The 23790-nt window shown below is 38.8% G+C and overlaps 1 protein-coding gene across 2 annotated transcripts; it reads right to left on the bottom strand.

The window, feature by feature from the left end:
* Positions 1-297: 297 nt before the first annotated feature.
* LOC128044434 (vascular cell adhesion protein 1-like) lies at positions 298-22970 on the bottom strand. Of its 2 annotated transcripts, XM_052636636.1 has the most exons (9): positions 22850-22970; positions 22034-22312; positions 19296-19616; positions 17470-17736; positions 14999-15274; positions 12492-12812; positions 11157-11423; positions 7245-7511; positions 298-844 (listed from the first exon to the last, which is right to left on the bottom strand). In XM_052636636.1, the coding sequence occupies exons 1-9, from the start codon at positions 22911-22913 to the stop codon at positions 699-701; spliced, it is 2208 nt and encodes a 735-aa protein (XP_052492596.1). In that variant the 5' UTR covers positions 22914-22970; the 3' UTR covers positions 298-698. The 2 variants fall into 2 exon arrangements, with proteins under 2 accessions (XP_052492596.1, XP_052492597.1); XM_052636637.1 differs by lacking the exon at positions 7245-7511.
* Positions 22971-23790: the final 820 nt, after the last annotated feature.

Below are 23790 nucleotides of genomic sequence, written 5' to 3' on the forward strand. Positions count from 1 at the left end.
GAAAATCAAAAGAAGTTGCATTTTTAGACCACTTGGGAAAATTACACAAGAGTCTGATGAACAAACAACATCAAAAAACGTCTCCGTACCGTGTCAGTACCACCCAGAGAAATCCACTTAACCATTATACCATAGGTTGAAGTGTTTAGTACCTGAAAGTCAACCCATTGCCCTCTTGGTCTATCAATTACCTATAATAATATAAAACCCTGGCATCTTTATACAATATGAACTTTATAGGAATACAATTTTGTTAAAGGAAATAAAATATTAAAAAGATGACATAGTTCAGCTGCCAGTTGATATTAAGATGCATTAAGTTATAACAATCAGTTCAAGCAACATTTTAATAATTTTAGATATAGTGACTAGTGTGCTGATATCCCAAGCAACCTTGCTACAGCATAGTTTTACATATATACAAATCATGTTATTGTATATACACATCAAGAAATGACTCCAGTCATCTCAATGGTAGTGCCTGGTTTTTAAGCAGAAATTTTCCTTTGGCTTCTTGCTCACAGTGAGGGCCATAGGCAGCCATTTCTTTCCCAGCGCTCACCGCACTCAAGGAAGCCTGAACTCCCAGTCTCTGTTTTGCTCGTGGAATGATGAGCAGTATTGAGCATCTGGACTGACGGCATCTTTGGTGGAACATTTCACGCAGTGGCTACACTTCACAAGCATTAGCACACTTTCTATGCTTCTACAAGACTGTATGACCCTGTCATGTTGGCTTTTCTAGCAAAGTAAATAATCATTCCAATGGCAGGTATTATTAAGAAGAATGCACAATAAAGTACCAGAAGTTCAGGAGAAAAATAGTCCTTGTTACTTTCTCTTCCTGGAAAATAACAAAATGGATGCAATTAATGTCTGGTACAAAAAGAAATTGTTTAATAAGAAAAGTCACATGTTTTATTTTAATAGTACCATTAGTTCTCTAAAGAAAAGTGAATCAAAGCAGTGATAAGAAACAATAGAACTCAACGTGCACATTTCTTTGAATTAATCAACTAATCATTTAGCAGTTGCTCTGGTCATGATGAGTCTCAAGATGTTGTTGACTTCTGCAAATTTGGATTCAAATAGATGCTGGCTCAATAACAGGATGGAAGGAAGGGTACAATTTTTAGGGTTCATTTAAAAGAGTAAGAACTGGAGAAGAGTGTTTGCTTTGGGAAATATAAATATATACAAAAGAACTAGGACTCTGATCGTTAGGAACTAAAATAACTAACCGGTTCTCCAAGAAAAGTATTGTAACTCCTAGTATGCCACCATTATAGTCAAACATCACCTGTAAGATTGTAAGGGAAAGAATTCTTGCCGATGGTGTTTTTAGAAATATATAGAAAGTTTCATATTTTGTATCTCTGAAGTAGGGCACCGTATTATACATTATTCCTCTTCAGCATTCACATCATTTCATGATAATATGAACTTCTTTGGATAGTATTTTATTTTAGCTTGAGAACCCCATGAACAGTATGAAAAGGCAAAAAGATAGGACACTGAAAGATGAACTCCCCGGGTTGGTAGGTGCCCAATATGCTACAGGAGATCAGTGGAGAAATAACTCCAGAAGGAATGAAGAGATGGAGCCAAAGCAAAAACAACACCTAGCTGTGGATATGACTGCTGATGGAAGTAAAGTCCAATGCTGTAAAGAACAATATTACATAGGAACATAGAATATTAGGTCCATGGATCAAGGTAAATTATAAGTGGTCAAACAGGAAATGGCAAGGGTGAACACAGAAATTTTAGGAATCAGTGAACTAAAATGGACTGGAATGGGTGAATTTCAGTCAGATGACCATTATTTCTACTAGTGTGGGCAAGAATCCCTTAGAAGAAATGGAGTAGCCCTCATAGTCAACAAAAGAGTCCAAAAAGCGTACTTGGATGCAATCTCAAAAACGACAGAATGAGCTCTGTTCGTTTCCAAGGCAAACCATTCAATATCACAGTTATCCAAGTCTATGCCCCAATCAGTAACACTGAAGAAGCTGAAGTTGAACAGTTCTATAAAGACCTACAGGACCTTCTAGAACTAACACCCAAAGAAGATGTCCTTTTCATTATAGGGGACTAGAATGCAAAAGTAGGAAGTCAAGAGAAACACCTGGAGTAACAGGCAAATTTGGCCTTGGAGTACAAAATGAAGCAGGACAAAGGTTAATAAAGTTTTGCCAAGAGAATGCACTGGTCCTAGCAAACACCCTCTTCCAACAACACAAGAGAAGACTCTACACATAGACATCACCATATGGTCAACACTGAAATCATACTGATTATATTCTCTGCAGTCAAAGATGGAGAAGCTCTATACAGTCAGCAAAAACAAGACTGGGAGCTGACCGTGGCTTAGGTTATGAACTCCTTATTGCCAAATTCGGACTTAAATTGCAGAAAGTAGGGAAACCACTAGACCATTCAGGTATGACCTAAATCAAATCCCTTGTGACTATACAGTGGAAGTGAGAAACAGATTCAAGGGATTAGATCTGATAGACAGAGTGCCTGAAGAACTATGGACAGAGGTTCGTGACATCGTACAGGAGGCAGGGATCAAGACCATCCCCAAGAAAAAGAAACGCAAAAAGACAACATAGTTGTCTGATGAGGCCTTACAAATAGCTGAGAAAAGAAGAGGAGTGAAAGGCAAAGGAGAAAAGGACGGACATATCCATTTGAATGCAGAGTTCCAAAGAATTGCAAGGAAAGATAAGAAAGCCTCCCTCAGTGATCAGTGTAAAGAAATAGAGGAAAACAACAGATTGGAAAAGACTAGAGATCTCTTCAAGAAAATTAGAGATAACAAGGGATCATTTTATGAAAAGATGGGCACAATAAAGGACAGAAATGGTATGGACTGAACAGAAGCAGAAGATATTAAGAAGAAGTGACAAGAATACAAAGAAAAACTGCACAAAAAAGATCTTTATGACCCAGATAACCACGACAGTATGGTCACTCACCTAGAGCCAGACATCATTCGCCTTAGGAAGCATCATTACGAAGAAAGCCAGTGGAGGTGATGGATTTCCAGTTGAGCTATTTCAAATCCTAAGAGATGATGCTGTGAAAGTGCTACACTCAATATGCCAGCAAATTTGGAAAACTCAGCAGTGGCCACAGGACTGGAAAAGGTCCATTTTCATTCCAAACCCAAAGAAAGGCAATGCCAAAGAATCCTCAAACTACTGCACACTTGGACTCATCACACGCTAACAAAGTAATGCTCAAAATTCTTCAAGACAGGCTTCAACATACGTGAACCATGAACTTACAGATGTTCAAGCTGGATTTAGAAAAGGCATAGGAAACAGAAATCAAATTGTGAACATCTGCTGAATCATCGAAAAAGCAAGAGTTCCAGAAAAACATCTACTTCTGCTTTATTGACTATGCCAAAGCCTTTGACTGTGTGGATCACAATAAACTATGGAAAATTCCGAAAGAGATGGGAATACCAGACCACCTGACCTGCCTCTTGAGAAATCTATATGCAGGTCAGGAAGCAACAGTTAGAACTGGACATGGAACAACAGACTGGTTCCAAATCAGGAGAGGAGTACGTCAAGGCTGTATATTGTCACCCTGCTTATTTAACTTATATGCAGAATACATCATGTGAAATGTTGGGCTGGATGAAGCACAAGCTGGAATCAAGATTGCTGGGAGAAATATCAATTACCTCAGATATGCAGATGAGACGACCCTTATGGCAGAAAGCAAAGAAGAACTAAAGAGCCTCTTGATGAAAGCGAAAGAGGAGGGTGAAAAAGTTGGCTTAAAACTCAACATTCAGAAAACTAAGATCATGGCATCTGGTCCCATCACTTCAAGGCAAATAGATGGGGAAACAATTGAAACAGTGACAGATTTTATTTTGGGGGGTTCCAAAATCACTGCAGATGGTGATTGCAGCCATTAAATTAAAAGATGCTTGCTCCTTGGAAGAAAAGCTATGACCAACCTAGACAGCATATTAAAAAGCAGAGACATTACTTTGCCAACAAAGGTCCACATAGTCAAAGCTATGGTTTTCCCAGTGGTCATGTATGGATGTGAGAGTTGGACTATAAAGGAAGCTGAGCATCAAAGAATCGATGTTTTTGAACTGTGGTGTTGGAAAAGACTATTGAGAGTCCCTTGGACTGCAAGGAGATCCAATTGGTCAATCCTGAAGGAAATCAGTCCTGCATATTCATTGGAAGGACAGATGTTGAAGCTGAAACTCCAGTACTTTGGCCACCTGAGGCTAAGAACTGATGCACTGGAAAAGTCTGATGCTAGGAAAGATTGAATTCTGGAGGAGAAGGGGATGACAGAGAATGAGATCGTTGGATGGCATCACTACTTCAAAGGACATGAGTTTGAGTAAGCTCCGGGAGTTGGTGATAGACGGGGAAGCCTGGTGTGCTGTAGTCCATAGGGTTGCAAAGAGTAGAACAAGACTGAGAGACTGAAGTGAACTGAACTGAGCTGATGTTTTAGCTTAAGTGTTATTTAAACATAGAGGCATCCTCTGACCTGCATTTTCTCCAGCTTAAATTAGGAAATTTAATATACATTTTTTCCCAAATATACTTTTATAACCACTACATTTTCCCTCCATAGTTCTCATTACAGCTTATAGTTAAATGTTTCTTTGCTTATCTATTAATTTTGGTTTCCTCCTTCAGACTGTGAATTACATGAGGAAAGAATCTAGTTTCTTTTTGATCCATCACTGTATAGCCAGTAACTGGCTCACTTCTTGGAGTAGCTTGTGCCCAATAAATATTTTTTTTCCAATAAATATCTTTTGAATAGTAATAAATTTTTTTCTTTCTACATCCTATCATTTTGTCATTTAGTTATAAATTGAGTACATAAAGTAATAGTATTCCAAGACTTGAAATTTAGTACTTTCTAGTCTACTAAAAATCATCTGACAGTTACAATATTATTTAATATTTTAACCTTATAAGAACTTCTGAATAAGACATCATGGTATTTACTGGAGATTCATCTCTATTTACATTTATGTTTGGATAGCACAGTATGACCTCACAAATACTTCATTTTTTCAAGTGGTATATATATTGTTTCAGTCCTGGAAGAAATGAGTGATTTGGCCTTGGAAGTCATTACTTTACTTCTACGTGTTTCTAATAACTGGAGGTCAACCAAAAAGAAAAGAATCATTAGATGAAGGGAAGCCCATTTTTGAATTATTGAAGTTAAAAATGTATCATGACAAATATAATGATAGCTATCTTATTTTTCTACTTTCCCTTGCTAGAGTAGAACTAGTCAGAGTATGAGTCCTAATTTAATGGGATATTCATTATCAAAATTATAGTTAGTCATCAATATTGGTGACATGGTAAGTAATGGTATTTTTGTTCCTATTGTTTTCTTTTCAATTTAATAAATAGTATGTTATCTTTTCCCTTTGGTTTCTCCCTCAAGCATCTATGGTAAAATTTTGCCAACGAGTTGGTTACCAGGGCAACCTTCAAATATGATTTTCTATTAGCTGTATCAACACTAAAATTCCTAAAGACTCCCAACATTTCTATCATTGGACTACATTTGAGAAAATGTATTTTTAAAACAAAACAAACAAGAAATAGTTTAAAATATCAGCTAAATGCAAAGGTTGACTAGATAAAAATTTCCAGGAAAATGACAAATTTTTGTTTCCATTCTTTTTAGTTCTTTGAAACCATAATTAGTTTGGGGGTTCTAGCTGAGTGCCTATAAAATACTTAAATTGTTCATTTAAGTAATGAGTGAAAAATAGCAAATATATAAAGTTACTAACTTAATAAAACAATTAGAAAATACAACAATGTATGAGAAAGAGTTAAAAAGTGGAGAAGAAGCTTTGATATGTCTTTAAAAGAGAAACATTAACTACAGAAAGAATTATAAAAATGTTCGGATTGCAAGTTCCTGGAACCAGGCTTAATTAAAGGTGGTCTGGAGCCATCAGGGATTAAATAGGAATAGGTGAATTTCAATGTACTCATAATGGAGATCTCAGTCTGTCCAGAAATGTCCCCAACCTCACTGGAAGCACTAATTACATACATCCCTGTGTCATTTTGAGTGACATGATACAAGGTAAATGTCCCATTCTTTGAACACATAGTAACTTCATTGGCCAGATCAACTCTTTTCAGAATGATCACTGCATGTGGATGACTAAAAGTTTTACATGTAATTGTGATGTTTTCCCCTTCTTTAACATTTCCAGATGGATGTATCGCTATTGTTTCAAGGAGGTACTGTGAAGACAGAAAACATATGGTAAGGCATGTAATCTTGAGAGATTTGGCCAGATAAGTAAAATTTTAAGTCATTTTCTGACCCAGGTGTAAATTTTCTTTACATTGATGAGTAGTTGCTGTATCTGGGAGCTCAGTGCCAGAGGCTGTTAAGAGTTGGTATCTGTTTATAATCATGTTTATTTCAAGTTTGGCTTCCAGTACACAAAGGGGGCTCATTAGCACTCAAGGAGTGGAAGACTGAGCAGTGACGGCTGACAGATTCTATTCTCACTGATAAGATCAACAGAGCGAACAGTGTGTTCACAGTAGGATTAGCAGGGTTAGATTAAGAGGCCCCTGAAATTCCTCTGCTGAGGCCGTTTCCACCTCCCTCTGTTTCTCCATCAGAGTAGAGCAGGATGAACAAGGATCTTGGGTATCTAAGGAAGCAGTTCTGCAGTCTAGAGACTCATTATGCTGTTCAACATTAAGATTACCATTCTCAGTTATTACTCTGTAAAGAGTCAATCCCAGAAAATATGCAGTCACGTTGTGTTCAGAGAGTGGCACTCTCTTCGGGTAGGAAGGAAAAGAGCCTGGATAGAAACTTGGTTTTCCATGCACCAATTCTACTTCTTCATTTCCTAATAAACCCCAAGGAAAGGTTTTGAAACTGGATTTAAACACATAAGCAATGTAAGACCTCAGAGACAAATGCTGAATTGTCAACGTCTTAAAAAGCAAATGGGAATTCTACACTGACTTATGATAAAAAGTCAACATCCTGGCTAAACTCCTTAGGACAGAGCACCTGTACATCATTATTTTAGGAAACACTAAGAAATAGCCATAATCAACATGGAATTCAGTTCCATTTTGCCAACTCATTCATCTAACCCTTGAAATTCTTTACAACCCACCAAGCTTGTTATAAAAATAACAAGAAACAAAAATTAAAAAAAAAAAAAAACTAACCTTTAACATCAAGTGTTAGGCTTCTTAGCTGTGAGCCAACTTCATTTTTAGATTCACACTGGTATACTCCCGCATCCTCTAACTGAGCCCTGTGGATGGTATAGGCACCACCTGTAGACTTTAGCACTGTGTAGCCAGTCTCTGCTTTTTTCTTCAGAATTATCAAAGTTGGGGGAACATTTCCACACGTACAGGAGATAATGACAGTGTCTCCTTCCTTGACACTCTCAGAAGGAAAAGCTGTAAGTTGTATATCTTTTGGAGCAACTGTGGAAAGAATTTAAAGATACCTCTGATTGAATGGCAATCAATCGTCACTGAAAGGACAGAGGAGACTGGGGGGCTACAGTTCATGGGATCGCAAGAGTCAGCCACGACTTAGCAACTAAACCACCACTAATTGAATGAAATATAAACAAATTCCATATTAATTTAACGACAGTAGCAATAGCTGTCAAGATGGTACTTGTGCTTACTGTTTGCGTTAAATATTTATAGAGGCAATTAGAGAAGTCACGCATTTACTGGCTTCTTGTAAAATGATCATGTTTAATGAAAGAAGACACTTTATGTTCCTCTCATGCTCCTTAATACAAAGGTCCCCAACCACCAGGCCATGGACTGGTGCCAGTCTGCAGCCTGCTGAGAACCCAGTCACACAGCAGGAGGTGAGCAAATAGTTATCAAGCTTCTTCTGTATTTACAGACCCTACCCATCGCTCAAGAAGTGAGGTGAAAAGAATACACAGAAGAATTATTCAAAAACCCTGATAACCACAATGATGTGATCACTCACCTAGCGCCAGACATCTTAGAGTTCAAAGTCAAGTGGGCCTTAGGAAGCATCACTATGAACAAAGCTAGTGGAGGTGATGGAATTCCAGTTGAGCTATTTCAAATTCTAAAAGATGATGCTGTTAAAGTGCTGCACACAATATGCCAGCAAATTTGCAAAACTCAGCAGTGGCCACAGGACTGGAAAAAGGTCAATTTTCACTCCAGTCCCAAAGAAAGGCAATGCCAAAGAATGTTCAAATGGTTGTCCAATTGCCCTCATTTTACATGCTAGCAAAGTAATGCTCAAGATTCTCCAAGACAGGCTTCAACTTACGTGAACTGTGAACTTCCAGATATTCAAGCTGGATTTAGAAAAGGCAGAGGAACCAGAGATCCAACTGCCCACATCCACTGGATCATAGAAAAAGAAAGAGAATTCCAGAAAAACATCTACTTCTGCTTTTTGACTATGCTAAAGCCTTTGACTGTGTGGATCACAAAAAACTACAGAAAATTCTTACAGAGATGGGAATACCAGACCACCTGACCTGCCTTCTGAGAAATCTGTATGCAGGTCAGGAAACAACAGTTAGAACTGGACATGGAACAACAGACTGGTTCCAAATCAGGAAAGGAGTCCGTCAAGGCTGTATATTTTCACCCTGCTTATTTAACTTATATGCACAGTACATCAGGCAAAATGCCAGACTAGATGAAGCGTAAGCTAGAATAACATTGCCGGGAGAAATATCAATAATCTCATATGCAAATGACACCACTCTTATGGTAGGAAGTGAAGAGGAACTAAAGGGCCTCTTGATGAAGGCGAAAGAGGAGAGTGAAAAGCTGGCTTAAAACTCAATATGCAAAAATGAAGATTGTGGCATCTGGTCCCATCACTTCATGGCAAATAGATGGGGAAACAATGGAAACAGTGACAGGCTTTATTTTTTGGGTTCCAAAATCACTGCAGATGGTGACTGCAGCCATGAAATTAAAAGATACTCCTTGGAAGAAAAGCTATGACCAACCTAGACAGCATATTAAAAGCAGAGATGTTACTTTCCCAACAAGATCCATATATATAGTCAAAGCTATGGTTTTCCAGTAGTCATGTATGGTTGTGAGAGTTAAACTATAAAGAAAGCTGAGTGCCAAAGAATTGATGATGCCTTTGAACTGTAGTGTTGGAGAAGACTCTTGAGAGTCCCTTGGACTGCAAGGAGATCCAACCAATCCATCCTAAAGGAAATCAAATCCTCAATATTCATTGGAAGGACTGAGGCTGAAGCTGAAGCTCCAATACTTTGGTCTCCTGATGCAAAGAACCAACTCATTAGAAAAGACCCTGATGCTGGGAAAGATTGAAAACAGAAGGAGAGGGGAGGACAGAGGAAGAGATGGTTGGATGGCATCACTGACTCAATGGACATGAGTTTGAGCAATCTCAAGGACAGGGAAGCCTGGCTTGCTGCAATCCATTGGGTTACAAAGAGTCTACTATGCGGCACAAACATAACTGTGCAACTGAACAGCAACAACCCATTGCTTGAATTACCACCTTAGTTCCACCTCCTATCAGATCAGTGGTGACATTAGATCTCATAGAAGAATGAACCCTATTGCACTTGAGTCTCCCCAAAACCAGCCTCCTCTCCCATCCATGGAAAAATTGTCTTCCACGAAATCAGTCCCTGGTGCCAAAATGGTTGAGAACTGCTGCCTTAATGTAATTCTTACCCAGCTTAGCCAACAAATAGCTGTTTAAAAACAGTCATAGATTTCAAGTGGAAAATAAATTATTTTGTCACACAGTTGTGCAGATATTTCTTTAAGTATAAAAGCCTTTGCAGGATTCTAAGTTTTGAGATAGACCATTCCAAATCAAAAAATTAAGCTGTGCAGAGATGGCTCTTACAATCCTTAACATCAGTTGTTATCCTGAGCTAAGCACCTGACATACAACATCTCTGTTAATATGCAGCCTATGGAGGGGAGGTACCACATCACTGTTTTGTAAGTGAGGTTCCCATTAAGATTATCTGTTTTGAGACTTGATACTCTTTCTTCAACCAAAACTACAGTCTAAGGGCTTTCTTTAAGGCAGTGTATTGTTCTTCCAAGTTTCTTCCTTTCCTTTAAAATACAAATTATTATTGTAATGGTAACAAGACTGTCATTAACACCTTAGTGGAAATAATACCAAGGGGTAGGAAAGGAACTGACAGCCCTAGTGAAGAAGAGGATCTTGAACTTCAAAAGGGAAGATATGAGGGAAATCCAAATTGACCACTTCATGACTTTGCCCAAAACTGCCTAGAGCTTCAACCTGTCAACTAGAAATTATTTTGTTCTCAGTTTTGCCTCTCCATCCTGGAAAGAATGGGTCTGGATCTCCTAACTTAATCCATCCTGGTGATTCTATGCCATTTTATTGATGAACCAGAGGGCAAGATCAGTGCTACTCAATCTCTGAATTTATAAATGATTTAAATGCCTTCTTAGCCTTCTAAGCAAATCCTAGCAGTCATTTTATGAGATTACCATGAGGAATTTAATCCAGTTGGATAAGGTGATTTTGTATGCTAGGTGCTAAGTCGCTTCAGTCATGTCCCACTCTTTGCAACCCTATGGAGCATAGCTCACCTGGCTCAGAATCCATGGGATTCTCCAGACAAGAATCCTGGAGTGGGTTGCCGTGCGCTCCTCCAGGGGATCTTCCTGATCCCAGGGATCAAAGCCATGTCTCTTACATTTAACCCACATTGGCAGGCAGGTTCTTTACCACTAGTGCCACCTGGGCCCTAAGTAGTTCCAAAATATCTATATACATCTTCCTATCCTTTTTTCAACATCATAATCAATGCCTCATAAGTATAACTGGAATTTTTGGCACAGTTCCTAGAGCTAGCCTTCCACATGAGGTTGAAAGAATTTTAGGATAAGTGACTTGGAATGGTTCATGGGAATAACTCTTCCAGGAGCTTTCCATGCAGAGGAAATATCATGAGCTCTTCAAAAGGCTCAATACTTTTTATTTTAGAAAATCTTATTTCCAGAAGGACTTTGTTCAAAACCAGTAACACAAACAAAATAAGACTACCACTAATAACTCATTTAATCATTTTAACTCACCTTGGATAATTAATTTGACTTCTTTTCTGCTTATTCCAACCTGGTTAATGCCTTCACAGACATAAATACCAGAATCTTCCATTTTTGTAGACATGAAGGTGAGAGTTTCATTCTCAGAAATAGGCTGTAGATCCCCATTACTTAGCTGCCTCCTCCACAAGATTTTGGGAGCTGGAAGGCCATTGCTAGAGCATGTCATATTCACAGAACTACCTTCCTCCAGGATGGAGGAGGGACTGACCAAGATGGTTGTATCCCTGGGAGCAACTGAAAAGGTAAAAGACAATTGTTAGCTTGGCTGGTTACATCCTGCCAAAGAGTTTTACTAATGTTATAAAACTTGGCTTTGAGTTTAGTGGATTAGAATAATTTTTATCTTGGTAACTTTACCAAAGAAAGTTTCTGCCCCATTTACTATAGCAGATACAGAATGATTGTTATTGCTGTTATTTAGTCCCTAAGTCATGTCTGCTTCTTTGTGACCGCATGGACTGTAGCCTGCCAGGCTCCTATGTCCGTGGGATTTCCCAGGCGAGAATACTGGAGTGGGTTGCCATTTCCTCTTCAGGAGATCTTCCCCACCCTAGGATCCAGCTCGCATCTCCTGCGCTGTCTGTATACCACTGAGCCAGCAGGGAAGCCCAATACAGAATGAGAGAGTAGAACATGGGTGCATCATGGATGTTTACTCTCTTGCTGTCAAAGATTGGATGGTCAATGATAGTGTGTATTGACATTTACGGTACATTAAACATGACCATGAACTATGCAAACCACCTATGAAAAGGTGGACTCTATTTTCCTACCTCTTGAATCTAGGCTCCCCTTGTGATTAACTTTGACCAATACACCCTGGGAGAAGTAACACTGTAGGACTTCCGAGCCTAGACCTCAAGAGGCTACCTTCATTATCACTCTCTTGAAACACTGCACTCTGGTGACTAAATCTATGCTATCTTCCCTGAGAGACACCACATGGAGAAAGGAAGGTCCAGACACCCCCAATGAAGGCCCAGATGTGTGAGTGAAGCTACCTGGCAACACCCCCCACTGACCTTCTAACCGACTGAATGAATATGTAAACTCATCTAATACCATCATGAACATACTACCCATTTGACCTCTTCTTAAAGTGCCCGCTTAGAATCATAAGCAAATAAACAGTTGCTTTAAGCTTGGGGGTGTTTTTTATTTTTAAAACAATCAATATTTTGCAGTTTCTTTTCAATTATTTTTTCACAATGGTTTCAACCATGAACCTCATGTTGACTATTACCTGGCAAACATGATAAAAAAAATCATAATCTATTGTGAATACATCACACATGTACTTACCATTAACATAGAGTGTTTGTGCACTCTGCCTTTGTTTGAGTTCAAATTCCATTTCATCAATTGGTAACCGAGCCAGACAAACAAGAACATTTCCAGTATCTTCAGCAGTGGGGATGAAGGTCTTCTCCAAACTCTTGGTCTCTAGGGCTTTATTACTTACATCTTTCGAGAAGACTTTTTTCATCATAATACTCTCCCCTTTAAACAATTCAATCTCCAGCCGGTCAAAAGGATACACATTAGGAACCTTGCAGCTTACAGTGACTGGGTTTCCACTCACTAACGGACCACTCATTTCAATTTCTGGATCAGTAGGGAAGGCTGCAAATATCAAGCAAAATATGAGGTTTATACATGACACTAGAAGAAAAACAAAACTAATCTTTATTAAATGCAAAGGTCTCAAAATGAAGGTTTTAATTCACCTGGGATAAAATGATTACTAATAGATGCATCACAACATTAAATATAAATATTTATGATATCAAATATAAATAATGCTGGAAACAAAAAATACCTAGCACATCAAATCATCAAGAAATAAATATATTTCTTACTCTTCTCTCCTTAGTGATACAGTCTTGCTGACAGCTACGGACTAGTCTTTTCAAAGGACACATCAGCTTCTACCAACTTACTTAGTAAATATATATTCTAAGCATTGTATTATTTTTTGTGATATATTAGATGTTTACTGTGTGCTGGTTCCTTAATACAGAGAAGGCAATGGCAACCCACTCCAGTGTTCTTGCCTGGAGAATCCCAGGGACTGGGGAGCCTGATGGGCTGCCTTCTATGGGGTCGCACAGAGTCAAACATGACTGAAGTGACTTAGCAGCAGCAGCAGTCCCTTAATATTCATTATCTCTGTCTTCAGAGCAGCCTAATCTAATGGGTGTTAATTTATTTTAAAGCCAGAAAAACGTACAAAGAATGTATTTGATAGCTAGGGAGACATAAACTTACAAAGGCTGAGTCTGCCATTTAATGTCACATCTAGTAAGTCACCCAGCTGAGATCAGAATTCCTATTATCTAGAGCCCAGGCTTGGGTTCACAGAGCCGTGCAGTTTAGACATTTTTATTTCCAACAGCCAAATTTAGGCAGATAGTTTTAAGTGTTCCTTGGCTCTTACTTGTAGTTCAGAAAAAAATATAAGAGATTTAGATTCTACATAATGGTTATAATACATCTGATACAGATCAATAAAAGTGAGATTAGAATGGTTATGAAGAGCAAGAGCAAAGCTGAATTCTTTCTTTCTCCTTAAGCAAAATGTCATCAAAGTGACAGGTTCTCTAATGTTTACACATAACCATAAGGCTTCCCTGCTGGTTCTCATTGCTGTTGGGAATGTGCCTGTATCAGCAGCTCCTGGACTCTTGGTAACATGGTAAAGCAATCATACTGCTTCTTTGGAGAGATTCAGGTATCTTTCTGGACATGCTCTAACTCATTTTGAAGAGAATCCTGAGGGGTAGCACAAGTTTGGGCAGGATTTCTGGAGGAACATGTCCGCAATTGTTCTCTTGGATTCTGCTGAATAAAAGCAAGGCAGGATGTAGGTGCTGTGTGCTGTGCTTAATCATGCGTCGTGTCTGACTCTATGCAGCCCCGTGGACTCTGTAGGCCCCCAGGCTCCTCTGTCCATGGCATTCTCCAGGCAAGAATACTGGAGTGGTTTACCATTGCCTCCTCCAGAGGATCTTCCTGACTCAGGGATCGAACTCGCATCTCCTGCATTGCAGGCGGATTCTTTACCGTCTGAATCACCAGGGAACTTTCTGATCACTTTGCATATCTTGTCCCTCATTCATTACAAACGAAGTAACTCCAACAATGGCAAAACACAGAGATTGAAACTATTCAGGAATTTTGTTAAGGTGACAGAAATAACAAGAAGAAGTGTAGTATATGCATGTGGTATAAGTCAATACTCAAATCTAGTGCAGTCTCCTGGTGCTTCTTTTCGCCTGAGCTGCTGTGCTGAACATCCCCAGGGATCATTCTAACTCCCAGGTTTGCTCCTGCTCATCATTGCCTCATGTCTCCATCCTGCCAAATGGCTTTCAAATGTGCCTTCAAAACTGGAGGTTCGGGCCTCACCCCCAATTTGAATAACTGAGCAACAATCATCCCACTCCATGATCTGAATGGGCACTGACACTACTCTTTACACACAACCATCTCCGTATACACTATATACACCCAGAGCAGGGTGGAAAGCAGGGAGTATGAAGTTTGTTCAGGTCCATGATGAGAGAGTATCGACGTGACACAAACTAAGGATTGGGGATACTTGGTTCATACATAATCTATACTTAAGATTTAGGGCAATTAATTTGCATCAAAAACTCTGGTTTGGAGATTTAGGAACCATTCCCAATGCTAAATTCCCTTCCTAAACACAAAGATCTTGTTGTGGATCACAGATTTCCATTCTGCTTCTTCCAGTGGAACTGGGAACAACAACAACAAAACAGTAAACAATTCTGAAAACCACTTACAGTAGGGCTTCACCTGGATTCTCTTTTCCAGTTTCTTTTGCCCGCACATCACAGTGCACAGGTAGAAATGTTCGTTCTCGACACTCACAGGGCTCAGGGTCAACGTGGACTTGGAGCCCTCGCTCCTCACCTTCCCGTTCAGAGGGCTGTCTATCTGGGTTCTCCAAGAGAAAGATGGGGACTCGCAGTCCCTGACATCACAGGTCAACACGACTGAGTGGCCAATCTGAGCAGCAATCTGGGGTCCAGGAGAGATCTCAACAGTAAAGTTTTTCTCTGGTGGGGAGAAAAGAACAAGAAAAAATAAAATAAATTTTCTTCTTTCACCAAAGTTTAATACACTGTATTTTTTCTGGCCTCTTTTTAGTTAATATCTGTGCCGAGAATATTTTACTCCTTTCCACTTTGAGACTATCAGGAAGGGAATCACATCTTTCAAGAACAAACCCACAAGACACTGTGATTCATTCATTAAACAGATTGAATAAGGATAAAAATTTGTAGATGGAGATTGGCATATTTTCCCAACAAAAGTTCATTCTCCACTCACATGTATTTATCAAATTCCTATAACTATGGAACAACAGCTCAAAAATATGAGGTTCCAGTGTATCAAGCACTATTTAAACCACTCTACGTATATTAATATTATCTCATTTAATCCACACAACTTCATGATCTGATATCATTACTTCTCCTTGACTCTCATTTTCTCCTTTTACTTTTCCTTATTTTCCTTCCTTTCCTCCTCTCCCTCCTCCTCCCCTTTTTTCTTGAGGAAAAATGGTAATTTCACCCGGCTTGCAAGTAGCAAAATTAGGACTTGGAGCCAAGTGATTTAAGATCCCAGCTTTTAACTTGAACAACTAAATCAAAATATCCTCATGTGGAAATAAAATCTAAGAAAAGTACTGAAAAAAACGTATATGAATATGCCTTCTGATTAGAAGCAGTACCCATAATGGACCAGTACTTGGAGCTTCTATATCAACAGAATAAAGTTGTATCATTGAAAGTCACACAGAATCACACTGAAAACAAGTCAAAATCTAAGCATTAAAGTGTTACGCAAGCCACCTCTTAAATTTGTTTAACACAATGTAAAAACTGAAAACTGGGACTGAAAACTGAGATGCCAGGTCAAACTCCTAAATCTCAAATACCTAGAAAATCTCTTTGGCTGCCAATGCTATCCCCATGGGGCTCCTTGGCTACTTTGGGATGACTACTGTCCCAGCAGAAAAGGAATTTCGAATCTCGACTCTATTTCCCTGGCGAAAGTGGGAATCCTTGAGCACCTCTGAAAGTCACAGATGAGACTCCGCGGAAAACTCGCCCTTATGAATAGCCGGCTGGACGCAGAAGAAAGAAAGCTCAGCATATATATGATCCAAAGGCATTTTGAAGGGTTCTCATCCATGCCAGAAGATTTTTTTCAGTTTGATTGGTCTAACAGGGCCATTATGGTATTTTCCAAAGAATGCTTTCCTCAAATTACCATAACAAACTGATGTGCTATCAGATTTTTGAAGAGAAATTTCATTCAGAACAATAAGCACTGTTTCTGAATTCCTTATATACTAGTGTGAGAATGGAGAATTTAAAGATCTACTTCCTGCCTGTGAACAGTCTCAGACTGTTCTTTACAGTTGCTGCCTGTGTTACTGGGTAAACTCATGGCTCCTGGAAAAGCAACTCTGAGACAGAAAAAAGTGAGTGTTCGTCGTGTCTGACTCTTTGCAACCCCATGGACTATAGCCACCAGGCTCCTCTGTTCATGGAATTCTCCAGGCAAGAATACTGGAGTGGGTAGCCATCCTCTTTTTCAGGGGATTTTCCTGATCCAGGGATCAAACTCAGGTCTCCTGCACTGCAGGCAAATTCTTTACCATCTGAGTCACCAGGGAAGCCCCCAAGGGGCAGAAAGAAGAGGAAAATTCAAGGGATAAGACAATGAAAGAATGCTGTTGCTGCTGCTGCTAAGTCGCTTCAGTTATGCCCGACTCTATGCAACCTCATAGTCGGCAGCCCACCAGGCTCCCCCATCCCTGGGATTCTCCAGGCAAGAACACTGGAGTGGGTTACCATTGCCTTCTCCAATGCATGAAAGTGAAAAATGAAAGTGAAGTTGCTCAGTCGTGTCTGACTGTTAGCGACCCCATGGGCTGCAGCCCACCAGGCTCTTCCGCCCATGGGAGTTTCCAGGCAAGAGTACTGGAGTGGGGTGCCATTTTTTGCCTTCTCCAGATGAAAGAATGATGAGCAATGGAAAAGAACCAAAACATCAGAGCCATGGAAGTTCTGGCAGGAAAGATTTCCAAGAAGCAAGAGTAAAGTGAGTATATAATTGTGCTAAAGTACATAACAGTCAGATGGATCATCAATAAAACTTAATGAAGTAATTTTGACATTGAAGCTATTTCACTATTGCTTAAATCTCAATGACAGCAACTTTTTCACATTTTGCTTACCTTGAACAATTAATTTCACCTCTTTTCTGTCTTTCCCAACAGGGTTATCTCCTTCACACACATAAATCCCAGAATCTTCTGCCCTCATAGAAATTAAAGTGAGAGTTGCATTCTCAGAAAGGAGCTGTAGATTCCCACTGTCTAATTTCTTGCTCCAGAGAATCCGTGGAGCTGGTAGACCTGCACTGGTACACGTCATCGTCACAGAGTCGCCTTCCTGCAGCCTTTTGGAGGGATTCACGGATATAGCTGTGTCTTTGGGTGAGACTGAGAAGGCAGAACACAGTATTAGTCATTGCTAAGCATCATAATGGTCCCACAGGGCTACTGTAAATACTCTCATGGACTGTATTTACAGCTTTCTCAATCTTTCAGACTTACTCTGCCAAACTAGTATCAAGAATTGCTGAGTCATGAAAATTAGTCAATCCAGTTTCTGACTGATTTGATGGAGTTACTTTTTTAGATGTTTGGTGTTTTCAGATGGCCATAGATACTCAGAAATTAAGAAAAACCCTTAGAATTATGTGATTCAATCTCCCAGGTAAGGTATAAATTCCAGCTCAGCTTCCTTGGCAAATTTTCATGCAAGTCAGCTTCAATACTTCCAGTGCACAAGGCAGTCCACTGCCTTATAGTAAATATTGTCCATTTTATTTTTGGACAGCTCTGATTATTAGAACATTTTCCCTCTATTGAGCTGAAATCTTTCTCTTTGTAACTAACTTCTATAACAGCTCTGATTATTAGAACATTTTCCCTCTATTGAGCTGAAATCTTTCTCTTTGTAACTAACTTCCATACACTGGTCATATTTCAGTCCTCTATTGCTAAAGAATAATCCAAATTTCACTTCTACATGACAGCCATTCACATACTTAATTATAGCTTTCATTTCCAAGTTTTATGTTCCTAGGAAAAATATCTCCTATTTCTGACTATTCTTCTCAAAACATTGATAAAATCCATTCCATCTCATTCTGTCTCAGCTAAACATGTTGTAGAAGGCAATGCTCTTTTCAGATATGGTGTCTAGAGAAGACCAGGGCATTTTAGTCTAGAACAGAGCACAGTGAGTACTCCTACACAACTTTGGGATTATAAGACAGCCTCAAATCCCCTAGCCATCTCCAAGAGAATGGAGACAATCAAATCTCATCTCCTCTCTCCCACCCCATGCACATGTGTCCAGGTATGCACACACATATACACTCACACACAGACTAAAAACTGCTTATAAAAATTCTATACTTTGATATCTCAAGGCATGATGTAAGAGTTTACAAAACATAATTTTAAAAATTTTATCACTTGAGCCTATTATTTCCCACCACCCAATCAGGTGGTGGTGATTGAGTCACCAAGTAGAGTCTGACTCTTGTAACCCCATGGGCTATAGCCTCGGGGCTCCTCAGTCAATGGGATTTAATAAGCAAGAGTACTGAAGGGGATTGCCATTCCCTTCTCCATGGGATCTTCCCAATCCAGAGATAGAACCCTGGTCTCCTACATTGCAGGCAGATTCTTTACCAGGGAAAGTCACCAGGGAAGCTTCCCAATCAGGTGGTATTATCATTATTCCCCTTGGATAGATTGAGAAATTAAGTGACTCTAATTCATGGTTAATGGAGACAGAACTTAAGCTCAACTTTTCTCAATCTAATTGGGTGTGCTTTTTTTTGAATTATGTAGTTGACAAGAATTATGCTCTCAGTGAATCAAAATGATATAAAAACTATAAACATGTTTCTCCTTGACTGTAGCTGCTTGGTTTATTGCTGTATACATCCAAGAGTATATTCCCATAGACAGACACAAGTACTTACTGTAGACTTCCAGTTCTTTTGTAGTTTTCCTTTCTTTGGGTGGAGAATCATCATCATAAATGTGTAATGTAGCTTGACAAACAAGAGCTTTCCCAATATCCTCATCAGTAGGCGAGAAGGTCACTTCCAAGCTCTTTGTTTCCTGGGCCTTTTTTTCTGAAGGCTCCAGAAATTCCTGTATTTTCATGGAACGGTTGCCTTTCAACAACTCTATCTCCAGCCTTTCGAATGGGTAAACATCAGGCACCAAACACGTGACTGTGACTGGCTTCCCGACCTCTGGGGGGCTACTCAGATGAATCTCTGGATCCTTAGAGAAAGCTGCAAAGGTCGAACGAGTACATGCATGTGGATTTTTTGTTCGTATTGTGTAAAGTCCCTTACTGATTTAAATCAACGTAATCTGAGTCTAATATTTTTGTGAATACAATCTTAATGCAGCAGAATGAATTGTGTAAATAGTCTTTCACGGTTTGGGGTGCATTCCAAATCGGAACAATCTGTGAGAGAGTTCTTCAGCTCTGACCCTGCATGTACAAAGGGTTGCATGTTGCCAGAGTGAAAGGAGAGAGAAGAAACTTACGCTTATTGAGTACTGACACTTGCCCATCTCTGTGCTATTCATTTAACACTGATGACTTTATTCTATACTCACAACAACCCTAAGGAATAGATACCACATTTCAGAGATATGAAACCATAGACTCGGCATATTTGCATCTCTTTCCTAAGGTCACACAGCTAGTAATGGTGAAGCTGGGATTTAACCTCAAGATTTTTATTATTCTGTATTGCTACTGGGACTTTCATCGTGTTATATCACAATCTTTTATTTTAGTGAGGGCAGATATACTTCATTTTATAGATAAGGAACCTGAGGCTTAGAATGTCATGGCAAAGAATAACTATTGGGATAGACAGGCTAAGAAATGAAAAGAACAACTCTAAATAATTAGCTTCTGAAAATGGTGTCTCGGAAAGACATTCATCCACCAGAAAGGTACGCCTGTGTGATCTTTAAGTTATGGAAGGAAGATTTGCCTCCCAAAATATCTAACTCAACATCTAACTACTATTCCACTTGAAATTTTTAGTGTCAAGGAACACACTAGTTCAGTGAGCCATTGCTTTCTTTGCAAGGCTGATTTCTATTGCAAACCACCATGATGGTAACACATTGGCTTGATTCAAGACTGTGAAATAAGAAGAATACAAAGGTCCAAACTCCAAATAATTTTACAATCGAATGTGCAATGGAGACAGGACTGTTAAACATAATGAAAGACAGACGTTTTTGGGAAAAAAAGAAAAACTTCAGGCAAGATAATTAAACCCAGAAGAAACTTCTGTTCTCTATTTAAATCTTCAACTATATGGTTCCTGCAAGGAGAGGCAAAGGAACTGGCAAATATTTGCTGTATGAAGAAACAGTACTTTTCATTTTTCCACCCAGAATTCTGTCCCTTGTATTCTGAAAGATATGTACCTATAATCCATATGGTTTGCTGTCAGGTGATATAAGAACTGGCTGCTTTCCCCTGTATTTACATAAGGGGGCCTTTCAAGGAGCTCAGAAGCCTGTACAGACATAAACTCTGCATGTACAACCAGCATAATTGAAAACAGTCAGCCAAGCACAGTTTCTTGAGAAGCATTAGCAACATATGGGATTATTGAAGAATCAGTTAAGGTTATTAGATCAAGTTGAGCTTCACTATAGCAAAAGAAAAGCAACATAATTAGAAAAGATAATCAAATGATGGTTTCCTAAAGAGATGACTATCAAGAATTCCAGTTTTCTGGCCGGAGCAGTAACCAGAATGCAAGTGATGTATTTCAGGTTATTTTTTTACTCTTTTTTCTACCTTTCTTTACTAGTTTGAGAATGGATTGAAATACATTTTGGTAGGCTAGTAAACAAAGGCTATTTATTCACATTCACTAGGCAAATCAAGTTCATTTTCCAAATATCCTTGAGTTTGAGCTATTGAGCATTAAGACTTAATGGCACCAAACAAAAACAGAAATCAAACCTCCTAAATTTATCTCTGCTGAAGTCAAATGAGAAAGTTTGCAGATATTTTTCTTCTCTCTAAGGGGGAAGGTTTTGTACCAAAGCCCATTATTAATTATAGATCTCCCACTTAATCTTTAATTTTAAGTACCAAACTGCTTTAGAATAAATAAATAGAAAATCCCTTAAGTATGGAATTCATAGATTATGTGGACACATGGACAAGTAAACATGTAAGAATCCAACTAAAAAGAATTAAGAATAAATAAATAAATAAAAGAACCTTAGAGAATGTCACTTTATGGCTAAGAAAACTGAGGCTTAGAGAAGCTGAATCTTACCCCTTACACATGGTCACCATATTCATGATAGAGTTGGAAGCAGAAGCCAAGATTTGGGTCTCTAGCCTGGTGGTAGATTCAGCTGTCTTCTAGATTTCTTTTTGGAGTATTTCCCCTAACCAAGAATCTGGACACGAATATCCTTTTTAACTTTTTTCTCTTAAAACTATCCTTTTAGTCATTAAAAAAGCTATAATTTTATCACTGACTCAATGAAGATGAGTTTGAGCAAGTTGGTGATGAACAGGGACGCCTGGCATGCAGCAAACCATGTAGTCGCAAAGAGTTGGACATGACTGAGTGACTGAACTGAACTGATTCTTTTAAAAAACTTATTTTAAAGCAAAATAAAGAGAAAATCAAATATTGTCTAAAGTACTCACAGTAGATCTCCACTCGGATTGCTTTCTCCCGTTTCATATCCTTGCAAGTCACTGTGCACAGGTACTGGTGTTCATTCCCGAAACTAACAGGATCCATGATCAGCATGGATGTGGCCCCCTCATTTTTCACCTTTCCATTCAGTGGACTGTCTATCTGAGTTCTCCAAGAAAATGATGGAGACTCACAGCCTGTTGCACTACAAGTCAGTGAAACAGAGTCACCAATCTGAGCAAAAATTTTGTATTCATTTGGGAACATGTCAACTTTGAAAGCTTGAGCTGTGAAGGCAAAAAGAGAAAAACAAGCTTACCACTGGCTTGTTTAGTATTCTGCTCTTTCTTCTCTGTTCTAGTATAATACCCAGATCTGGCTGATCTCTTTCCTAAACTGCTTCTAAGTAATGCAAGGCAGCACTGGAGTCCCTGCCAAAGGAAGGCATTGAAATTATCTTCACTTAGGAGAACTTTCACTTCTGATCTTGATGCCCATTTATCAGTTGTTTTTTCACTAGCCAAGTTTGATCTCATTATCAAGTACAGGAAGTTGAAAAGACAGACCTTCCTAGAGATAGAATCCAATTACTCATTCAACATTGCAAAAATCCAAAAAATATGAACTTTGCTGCTCTAACTATGACAATATAATGGTATAAATTAATAGCAATAGTCAATAGTATATTAAAAGTTAGGTTAAGTTTCCCCACTTTTTAAAAATCCTTCTGCCTTTCTTTACTATCATAACAAAAGTGACTGAAGCCAAAGTCAGGGCTAAAATGGAATGCTAGCATTTGGAACAAATCAAGGAGAAGAACTTACAAACTGCAAACACCATCCAAAGTATATCTGAGATTCCAAAGATCACAAACATCTTCCTAAGCATTTTAAGTTGCTGCTCTTATGAGAAATTGATTCCAAAATGCTTCTTTCTGTCCCTCCTGAAGGTGCCTGGGAAGAGTCTTGAGCTCTTAAAGCCAGTGAGGTTTGGTAAGAAATGAAATAGAAAGTCGGCTCTTTATAAAGTGTCTTGTTGCAGAGGCGGAGGGAAATCCCTTCAAGGGGAAACCTGGAGCAGAGCCAGAAAAAAAGTTTAACTGACACCCAGCCAAGTCCAGCATTAACCCCTTCCATGGCACTCAGTACTGAAACTGCTCTCTCCATCATAGAAAATGAAAACCCTTCCACGGCCAAAATTAAAACTTTTTCTCGCTTTTCATTCCCAAAGGATATCTTGCTTGATAGATAAATGCTAATGCTTGTTTCAGAATGAGGCTTTCTGAATCCAACAGGGGAGAAGAGAGTCAGAGAAATAGTAAATTACACTCTAGTTCTTGAAGTGGCTGAATAAGCACTATGTCATGTGAACTGATTTTTCTCCCTTATGAAGATATGTTTGCAACTCTAAAACAGAGACTATATTTTCTCATGCAAGCAAAAGGAAAAGATCCTTTCTCTTGATTTATTATTTTTAAAAAGGGAGACAGCATAGCTTCTGAGTTTTATACTTTTTATTCACAAAATAGGTTTTTGGACAACAAACATCAAGTTTCTGAAATGATTTTCTTGACCAGAGAATGAAGGAATCCTACAAAAAGAAGAGAAATAATTTTCTTCTTTTGTTTTAGAAAAGTTACCAATTCTCAGTTCAGTCACTGGATAATTGAGAGTCTTAAATACAAACGTATGGATTTCCTGTGAAATGGTAAATCTCTTAGACTATGAGACTTATACAGTAAAAACATGAAAAGTAATTTGTTTTT

This window comes from Budorcas taxicolor, chromosome 3, assembly GCF_023091745.1.
Source record: "Budorcas taxicolor isolate Tak-1 chromosome 3, Takin1.1, whole genome shotgun sequence".
In the NCBI taxonomy this organism is placed as follows: domain Eukaryota; kingdom Metazoa; phylum Chordata; class Mammalia; order Artiodactyla; family Bovidae; genus Budorcas; species Budorcas taxicolor.

Bases quoted from the DNA above. Each gene is read 5' to 3' on its own strand.
- LOC128044434 (XM_052636636.1), bottom strand. From the start codon at position 22,913: ATGCTTAGGAAGATGTTTGTGATCTTTGGAATCTCAGATATACTTTGG. The intron at 12,813-14,998 runs GTAAGTGGTTTT...TGATATTTGCAG, and splicing joins AATCCAGGTGAAGCCCTACT to CCTTCCCTACTGATCCAGAA. The intron at 7,512-11,156 runs GTGAGTTAAAAT...TTCTTTCCACAG, and splicing joins AGTCAAATTAATTATCCAAG to TTGCTCCAAAAGATATACAA.